Below are 9,961 nucleotides of genomic sequence, written 5' to 3' on the forward strand. Positions count from 1 at the left end.
AGAGCAACCAAAAGACTGTACAAAATTTCTTCCACAACTGAGTCAAGTTTCAAATGACATGCCAAAGCCTCGGAGCCTAACCGTTTAATGTGCACAAAGGTACAGATTTACAGATTTTGTAGCAGCCAGAAGAAATGCCCTAACTCCCTTCTCTTTCTTTCTTATACATACATATATAAAGCCTGATAATAGATAAAGCACAACGACGAACAGCTTCCTATATTGCAAGCGCCTCGGATTTGCAGATGGGGCAAACGTTCTTCACAAACAGCCATTTCTTCAAGCATCCCGCGTGGTACTCGTGCCCGCATTCCAGTGTCCCAATCTTCTCCTGGTTCTTGTAGTTTTCCTGCCATTTTCCATTAAAAAAAAGCAGAGATTTTTAAGCTCTAAGCTATTGTCAGAGAGAGGGGGAGTGAATGTTTCATACAGAAGAATTGCTAACCTGGCATATTGTGCAAGAATCAGTTTCAAGATCACTTGCTGGATCCACGTCGAGATTGATTCCAGCCAATAAATAGCTTCTCGTCTTCATATTTTGCTCAACTTTTTCCTCTGACAAACCAGTGTTCACGGTTCCAATACGCTCGCTCAACGAAAGAAGCTCCTGCCACCCGGATTTTTATGTTTCAGATTAAAAACAATAGCCTATGCACGAACTAGATTTGGTTAAGGCAGATCCTGAACTGACCTCGTAAGACATGTCCTCTATGTCCAAACGCATGTCTCTGTGATGGTCGACGTGATGTCCAGTGTCATTGAAATCTCTTACCTCCACTAGTGCAACATCCTACACATATTAACATCAACAAAAAGATTGGTGAAAAAGCACAATCTTGCAAACGACAACACTGAATATGAAAAAAAAAAGAAGAGAGAAAATGAAAAAGAATATGACTTCAGCTGGCAGGATTCTGAGTCGAGGGAGTCCACGTCGTCTGAAAGTTGCTTCAGGAAGTACACGATCTTCCAGGTATATCCTAAACCCGGTTGGTTGAATCGATCCGACATGAGTTGAACCCATCTCTGAAGTGTCATGAATAGTGCTTTGAGGGTCATAGTTGGCAGGAATTCCGTATGGAGCCAAGGCCATGTGAGGGTGTACTCGTTGAATAGGAGGCGGCGATGGACCAAAATAGTGGTGCCTAGGGTTTAGCGGAGAAGGATATACGGATGCCGTGGGATTTCTGCTACTAGATGTTTCGTGATATCTCGGGAGGCACATGTTCCTAGGCTCTATGGAACCAGAAACAAAACTGCTACCTTCAAAGATCATTTAAGGTGAAGAAATTAGATTTCAAAGTTCAAAGAATTGAAAAGTCAGCTAAGAGCTGAGAATAAAAGAGATGGTACCAGGCATATAAGGTACAGAAGAAGCCGGGGACCAAGGGGAAGGCGATCCATCAGATCTGCCATTACACATCCAATGATGGTCAAACCAGATAGATCCTGCCGGTGGAAAAGGCTGATCAGCATAGTTTCCTCCCTGAATAAAGTTGTTCTGATCATGAGGGAGAACAGGATCCATCGTAGTGGCTCCCGGTCTAAACTGTGCACTACTACCAGCCCCTCTAAACTGTGGCGAGGAGAAAGGTGCTGCCTCGGTTGTATTTAAAGGAGGGAAAGAACTAGGAGCTGGTACACTACTTAAATACTGAGAATTCCCAGGTGTTCCTTCTGCATTCTTTCTTTTATATGATCCTCTAGTGGGATCCATCACATGGGCATTCCTCTCATGTTCATCAGAAGTTATTCCAACCGCACCATGGCTGCTAGAAGATGGCAACTGACCTGGCGGAGCATGGAAAGAAACATAAGGGAGATAGAAATTCGGTGCGGTTGAAATGCCCGCATCAAGACTTGAAGCATGGTGATGATGAGGATGGTGAACACTCTGATGATATCGAGGAGCTCCATAGAACATTGCGTTGTCATATGGCTCTGACAGAGGATGAGCTTCCAGATTTGGGACATTCCCAGCGGCTGTGACCACGCCAGGGATATCGAGTTGAGGAAAACTGCCTAAAAAGATGCAAGGCTCGGGTTGTAGTACATAGCCTTGAGACTGCTGTTGCATTTCTAAATCAACCGTCATATTTCTTTGTCCCATATTGCTTGAGGCAGATAAACCTTGATAGTTAACCAGAAAAAAAAAACATAATAAAAAAATGAGTACCGTGATGCAACAGATATACAGACAGAAGAGATAGCTGATAAGAACTTCACTAATAACAAATCAAATCACATAGAAACAACAAACTAAACTGCCACTAATGGCATGCATTACATCTCAGCCCGATACTTAAACTAATGATAAACCTTGTATGCTCGTTAGAAGGCACGATCACGACGCAAAAACAGAAAACTCATCAAAGGCAAAGCAAACCTGTATGTCAATTCCTGATTTTGAAATTGGTTGCAGAGCTAGTAGTGGAACTCTAAGCCGGAGCTAGTAAGCGAATCAATAACAGAAACACATTTTCTCCTCAATTCGACACGAGAAGAACAGATTATGAGTCTCCAACGTTCCCCATAACACTTTAGTTATGATCCCACATCATGAAATCCTAAAAATAACATATCCTCGGAAAACACATTGGTCATACAAGATCATGGAAGTGCTAAGAGCCAAGACCTTTTCAGGAAGGAACGCAACATGAGTAGCAAAAAATCAAAGAAAACCAGAGTAACCCTCGAACTACACAAGTTCTGCAACCCAAGACAGAAAAAAAAAACTTCCAATTTCCTGCCTTTTTTCCCAAACCAATAATTTTCTCGGAAGCCAAACAGTGATATATATAGAGGAACCCATCTTTTCTGTAGCCAAACCAAAATCGGAGAAAAAAAAAAACCAATTCTCAGGAGGTGATATGCAAACATAACACAGATAAATGTCTGACCTTGCAAGCATTAAGATTGAAAAGCTTCCAAATTTCACCGATTGCGAGCGACTGCGAAACAGATGAAAGACTCTTATCCCGAAAACTCCCTGCAGCAAAAATAATCATAAAAGCGGTAACGATTTTAAAACCTAGACGATCGAGAGAGATTGAACCCGAATTTGAACTAACCCAGAACAATGCAATGCTTCAATCACCCACAAAAAAAATGTTTGAAGGTGATCGGCAAAATAATCACAACAAAGATGAAGATTTTCGCAACGAAAAGGACAAGAAACTGGGAACTAAACGAACATCGAGAATCGCGATGATTATACCTGATTATCGAGGTTTAATCAAGGACAGAGATCCAAGAACCAGAGATAGAGCAATAGAGAGAGGCGTCGTCGGTTTCCGGTTTTGTTTTCCTCATTTCCACACTTTCTTTTTATTCTCTTTCTATTCCTTTTTTTTTCCAATTAATTTTACATTTTTCCTATTTCTATTTCTAGTTTTCATTTTTTATATTTTTTCTTATTGAGTGGGAAAAAAAATTCAATGTCCAAAACGACGACGTAAGGCGTAACCTTAATTAGGGGTGGGTATAATATCCGGAAAAACCGAACCGATCCGTTATCCGAACCGTATCCGAATCGAAAATTCGGATATCCGAAGGTTACGGATCGGATACGGATATTTATTTTGAATTATTTGTCGGATACGGATCGGATACGGATATCGAATTCGAATTATCCGACATATCCGATCCGATCCGTACTAATTAATAATATTATTAAATATAAAATAATTTGCTATAAAAATTTAAAATGCTTTATACTTATCTATTTTATAGAGATATTTAATAAATATTTTGTATATATATTGAGATGTAAAATATTAATCTTTTGAAAATTAAAATTTATTATGTTTAATTTTTGAATTTTGAACTTTCAATATATTTGTATATGATAAACTATGATTATATTTGTATTTGAATTAATTTAAAATTTTTATTTAAATTTAAATTTAATTTTTATAATTTTTAATGTCGGATACGGATATTCGCAAATATCCGCGATATTTACGGATATCCGAAATTTCGGATATTCGTAAATTACGGATCGGATACGGATAATAAAATCGAATATTTGGGCGGATCGGGTAGCGGATCGGATACGGATACGGATATCCCAAAAATCACGGATATCCGATCCGTGCCCACCCGATTCTTAATTATATGAATCGTCATAATTATGGGATTTGTTCTTCTTCCTTTTTTTTTTAAATCACAATCCTTCATTTGATACCAAAGCATGTCAACCATGAAATAAGATGCTTTGATTCAGGCCTGCTTTAATTTTCTAGCGACTGTTTAATTTTTATTAGTAGATAACAAAAATTGTTAAAAATAGTTCAAACTATAAATTATCAAGAAATAATAATATACCCATTTCCACACAAAAAAAAATCAAACAAATACATCTTATCAACATGCAATATTTCTATCATATAGAAAACCATAACAAAAAGGTTATTTTCCAGATATTCATATAATTAATTAACAAACCGACAAGGGGATTTTTCATATAAGAAAAAATAAAACCAGTTTATCAACATTTAGATTGTTTAATATTTTCAGATAATTATAGAATTATTTAACAACAAAAAAGACAGCATAAAGAAACAAAAAAAAGGCATATTCTTCATATTCTAATGAGTTTATCCGAATCCTTATTTTAATAGTTGCATATGAACCGAAGGCTCCGGGTTTCTCAACCGCAAACTGTAATAAGCTTTATTTTATCGAAACTATTTTATTAAATATGATTTTGTGAAGTTAATTTAATATGAATTGCAATAATATAAAACTATTTTTTAGATTAACTGTTTATTCGAGTATTTTTCCAACTAAATTCGTTTTTCACACGAAATAATTGAGCATATATTTATTACGAAAAGAGAAAATGTGAGACCAGCATGTCACCTATTTATGCTCAATAAATCGTTTAAAATTTTCCAAATTATCATAAAGGAAAATATTATAGCAATTTAAAAATGAACTAACCATATCATATAATAACCTTTGTCAAACCTAAAAAAATAAAAATATAATATCATATGATTATGGAAAATAATTTAGAAGGGATCAAGTCTTAACCGACCAATTAGTGGATACATTTGGATTTACCGGAGACACAAAAAAAAAAGAAAAATACATTAGTGGATGACATGTTCTTTTGAAAAAAAAAAATGAGCTATTTTTGTCGATTTATTTATCCTTATCTATATCATCTATATGTCTAGGTTAAACTGCATTAATATTACCATAAATTATATAAAGATCTATATCATATGATTTAGAATAATAATTTTAATATTTATTAATAGAGATAAAAAAACATTTTTAATATAACCCAATTGTTTTTCGGAATTTTAAATTTTCTGGGAAAAAAATCTTTTTAGGCATGTGGAAAACAAAAATGAATTGAAGTCTCATAGTCATAGTTAGATGTAAATGGATCTTTATAATATATACAGTAGTATATTTTATTTAGATTTATTCGGTGTACATATATAGACATTGACATGATTATAAATCTTTTTTTTTCTTTCCAAATAAAAAATAGTTTGTTTATTATTTGTTCTCTATCGCACTTAATCGAATTATCTATTTCTATTTCTATTTCTATATCCATTTGTTCTCGGTTCAAATTTATCAAAATTTAAATTCGATAAAAACCGAGTACCATAATAAACCCAATAGCACGGACACCACACCCTGAATTCGAGTTGAATTTTCTCAATCTAATCTTAAACCGGAGAATTCGTTATGATATTATGGATGAATTTTGGGTTCCGGTTGGTTTGATTTGATTTAGCACATAAACCGGATCGGTTTTGTCTTTTGAGTAGTTGTAAATCGGTTTTCAGGCCGGTTAACCAAGCCAATTGCTGATGGATATAACATAAGGCCAGAAATGGCAATAACGAAGACGGACGACGAATCGAGAGATGTTGGAAAATGCAAGTCGCGGGGCATCGTTTGCCGTCCTGCGAGGTTGAGTTCCTTCCGACGAACCTTCACCGTCAGTTTCCGAACCGTGAGGTTGACGCGCTTCGGCTGTTCCAGAGATTTTAGAGCTCCGGGAGCTTGTCCCAGTGCCGAATCTCAAGCCCTACGAGGTTCTTGTTCGTGCGCGAACTGTCTCCATCAACCCTCTCGATTGTCGAGTGAGATTCCTCTTCCTGATCCACTCTCGATTTCCTTTTGCATCGCCGGCGTTGGATTGTTTGGTTGTTGAGAGAAATATGGGTAAAAATTGATTGGATCAAAAAGTAGGTTTTGCTCGGGTTTTTTGGGTAGATTAGCGAGTGAACCTGGAAAATGAATGAAAACGACTGAAACCCGAAGAATTGAGTTGGTTTATCCAATTGCATCATCAGTGAATGAAGTAGGGATATTTGGCATTGATGATCAGATTCGGGACTTCTGCAGTAAATTGTTTTCTTTGGAAATTTTGAAAGGATAATTTGATTTTGGGCTGATATGAATCAACTTTGTGATATCAAATATTGTTATCATCGGTGAATCAAGTAGGGATAATTAGCATTGATGATCAATTTTGGGTCTTTGCAGTCAATTGTTTTCTTTGAAAATATTGATAGGATGATTTGGTTTTGGGCTGATATGAATCAGATTTGTGATATCAAATTTTGTTGCCTTTAGATGCGAGCAGGCTACAGGCGTTCTGTGTTCGGACTACATCTACCTATTATATTGGGTTGTGATATCAGCGGTGAAGTTGCATCAGTTGGCACTTTGGTAACATCGTTTAAATTTGGGGAAGAAGACGAGCTATGGAAGTTTTTGGTGCATTGCAGCCTACAGCAATGACGGATACATATACCGACTATGGGATTCTTTCAGAAGATGAGCTCACAGAGAAGCCATCATCTGTTTCTCATGTTGTAAGTAGAAATATTATACCTTTAAACCGAAAGATTTTGATGATTGGGTTCATATGTTTCTTGTATTGCCTAACCGTTTTGTTGGCTATTGCTCTTTGTAGGAAGCAAGCGACATTCCTTTCGCAGCACTCACTGGATGGCGTGCTTTGAAGAATAATGTTCGGGTCATTGAAGGAGAAGGGAATGGTACTCTAGTTTGATGTGTAAAGAGACGAATACTTGTGAATCTTCCGTATTGGCATTGGGACAGTTGCTTCGTGTTAATTCGTTTATACTTTTCATGTGCAGGACATAACGTCAGTTGGCTATGAAGAGACTTCCTGGACACTATTGGTGTGTCCGAAACAGAAAGGATAGGTGTAAACTTCTCGAGAAAGGGTGGAAACTATATGATGCTCCAGGCACGTACTACTTTCTTTTGATCGATATCTCGTGTTCCTGCTCTGTTAAATCTGTCTCCCTTTGCCATGGATCGTGCTTAATAGTAATGCTTTTTACCGTCAATATGTTTATTCTGATCAAAGGGTGAAGCTGCATCAATGACTGATAAGTACGGACTTTTTCGATCACAGAAGTGATGGCGGCTCACGAGGCGAATGAGAAGAAGAAGAAGAAGAAGAAGAAGATTCCGGGTAAGGTTGTTCTAGGGCTCTGAAACCAATTTTAAGAACAAGAATCCTTAGCAGATCTCTGTTTCAAAATGTATTGAAAAAATTGAAGACCTATATCATGGTTAAATTGTGGGGGGGGGGGGGGAAATAGTTTGGATATAATTGGCGACATAAGAAAGTATGATCCAATTTGCACTATCAATTGAAGTTATTGGTAACATGGGCATTCCTCTTAGCCTCCGCACGTTATGTAACAATTAATTTTGAGAGTTGATATGATCCTATCTCAACCAGAGTGTATACATCTCACATTATAGTGAAACTAATGGCTCCTGAATAAAATACATATCTTATCATTTATATATAAAAAAAATAATGTGATTCATGAGATCTAATGAAAGAAAACATAATATAATTGAGTTTCCACATCATATGATCATGTGATCATACATCTCACAAAATCAAGAGAGCGCAATTGAAGATCACATCACATCAAATGGAAAATGGAAAATGGAAAATGGCAAACCATACAGCAGAATCAAACTGTGATTAGTGGTTCTCTCTTTTTGTTTTTTGTAATTATGATTAAACTAATTAGGGAGATAACAAAATATAATTAAAGTGCCACGAAGTGTCATTAAAAGCAGAACATGCAAATATTAAATGAGTTTCTTTGTCTTCCCTTATTAAGTTTGGTCAAAACTCCCTCTCTCTCTGCCAGATCACCCTTTTCAAGCACGCGCCTTTATGCGCGTGTTCTTTACTCTCTCTGCTATGACTTCGCTTCACAGTGTTCAGACTTCAGAGCACAGGCGCGTGGGGCCCAACGTCTTAAGTGCGCAAAAAAGCGACACGACGTACCATTGGTTTCATGCTCACACACACAAATACACAAAACACAAGAAAAATAAAAATGAAAACAATAATTGGAAAAAGAAAAAGAAAAAGAAAAAGAAAACAAAACCCATTGCGATTTACGAATAATCCAATCACCCTATCTATCGGTCACGTGCGGTGCGACCTTTGGATACTTTTTTGTGTTTGGGAGTGAGCTTTTTGTCATGGACCGCATCGAGCCCACCATCCCATGTGGCCATGACCATGACCATGACCATGACCATGACCATGACCATGACCCGTGACCGGTCCAAGGTTTTATTGGTTCTTAATGAAAAGGGTTATGGTCCCCTTTCACCTTTCTCACTCTCTTTTAATTTCAACCATCCATGCAATCTTTTTGTTTGCGATTTTCCCCTTTTCATGTGAATTTATTGGTTTCCCCCAAGTTGCATCGTTGTATTACTAGAGATACATACGCATCAATACGACGTACAAATATTTGTTAATTTAATTTCTATTAGTGCTTTCATTGAATTCAAACTCGTGCATAAAAATGTATATGTATTAGTTTTCTTAAATAGAAAACAACAAGAATTATTCCACCATAATTATGTTTTTTAACCGCAAAAAGTAGTGATTTCCCGATTTTTCGGATTTTTTTTTTAAATTCTTATTATATTTAGAGATTTTGAATTAGATTCAAACTCCGGTATTATTCAAACGAAAATAAAAGCATATATAATGTCGAAATATATTTTTGTAATCACCACCATGCAACATAAGGGTTTTGGTCGTAGGGTCCAGATTGTATTTTGTTGAGAGAAAATTATCAAACTTTTGCTTTCACCTTATAAAAAAGTTCTTTTTAGTTTTTTTTTTATAAAAATTTTCAGTTCACCACTAAGGTAAAGAAAGATATGATACGCATTTACATACACGTGCGTGTGTGTATTAACTTATAATCATCTCATTAACATCTACATAAAGTTACTAATCACCTGATTTAAAATGTAATATTCATTATAAAATTCTATAAATTTATAATAATTAGTAGCATCTTTAGACAGAACGGTCACTGTTCCAAAGATTCTTTTAACAAAAAGGGAGAGGATGTGTTACTAAATCTAGTGAAGTGAATTATCATGTTTTTTAAAAAATAAAGATAAATATTAGGTGGAGCAACTGTTAATGACCGGAAAAAAATGACTGTTGACCACAGGGGCATTCTCGTCATTTCATGTGACCCCAAACAAAACAGCTACAACAATGCTTCATTCACACCGCCTCTGCTCTCATGGCTAAACACTCACAGTAAAAAAAAAAAGGAGAGAGAACAAGAAAAAAAAAATCCCGAAGATAAAGGAATCTTACCGAAGTGGATAACAATGGCGGAAGCAGAGAGACCCCACCGATCTTCAAGCCTTAGCAGCAGCAACAACACTGCTGCTCCAACTACTGACCTTTTCATCTGTTTCACCTCTCGTCTCTCCTCTTCCTCCTCCATGAGAATCTCTTCCAAGTCCATTCTCAGTCCCGCTCGCTCCGCTTCCCTCACCACCTCCCTCAGCCGCCGCCTCCGCACCAGCGGTAGCTTCAAGAACGCCGCCGCCGCCGCCGCCTCGCCGATGTTCGGCGCCAATGGCCGGGAGAGAACTGGATCTG

The 9,961-nt window shown here is 36.8% G+C and overlaps 2 protein-coding genes across 2 annotated transcripts; one reads left to right on the forward strand and one right to left on the reverse strand.

The window, feature by feature from the left end:
* Positions 1-10: 10 nt before the first annotated feature.
* LOC104798754 (E3 ubiquitin-protein ligase MBR2-like) lies at positions 11-3,321 on the reverse strand. The gene is made up of 7 exons (XM_010520948.1): positions 3,218-3,321; positions 2,901-2,989; positions 1,354-2,130; positions 899-1,263; positions 692-790; positions 446-607; positions 11-349 (listed from the first exon to the last, which is right to left on the reverse strand). The coding sequence occupies exons 3-7, from the start codon at positions 2,108-2,110 to the stop codon at positions 218-220; spliced, it is 1,515 nt and encodes a 504-aa protein (XP_010519250.1). The 5' UTR covers positions 2,111-2,130; positions 2,901-2,989; positions 3,218-3,321; the 3' UTR covers positions 11-217.
* Positions 3,322-5,857: 2,536 nt separating this feature from the next.
* On the forward strand, positions 5,858-7,249 carry LOC104798757 (reticulon-4-interacting protein 1 homolog, mitochondrial-like). Its single transcript, XM_019200735.1, is given in 6 exon segments — positions 5,858-6,001; positions 6,003-6,110; positions 6,607-6,726; positions 6,729-6,848; positions 6,950-7,034; positions 7,137-7,249. Coding segments are annotated over 6 exon segments (600 nt in total). The 3' UTR covers positions 7,160-7,249.
* The last annotated feature ends 2,712 nt before the right edge of the window (positions 7,250-9,961 follow it).

The sequence above is a fragment of the Tarenaya hassleriana genome, unplaced genomic scaffold, assembly GCF_000463585.1.
Source record: "Tarenaya hassleriana unplaced genomic scaffold, ASM46358v1 Cleome572, whole genome shotgun sequence".
NCBI classification, from domain to species: domain Eukaryota; kingdom Viridiplantae; phylum Streptophyta; class Magnoliopsida; order Brassicales; family Cleomaceae; genus Tarenaya; species Tarenaya hassleriana.

What these genes read in the sequence shown, in the direction of transcription:
- LOC104798754 (XM_010520948.1), bottom strand. Translation starts at nt 2,110, where the DNA reads ATGGGACAAAGAAATATGACGGTTGATTTAGAAATGCAACAGCAGTCT. An exon ending in TCAGAATCCTGCCAGCTGAA is followed by an intron (nt 791 to 898) that starts GTCATATTCTTT and finishes TAATATGTGTAG; the next exon opens with GATGTTGCACTAGTGGAGGT. An exon ending in TAGAGGACATGTCTTACGAG is followed by an intron (nt 608 to 691) that starts GTCAGTTCAGGA and finishes TCCGGGTGGCAG; the next exon opens with GAGCTTCTTTCGTTGAGCGA.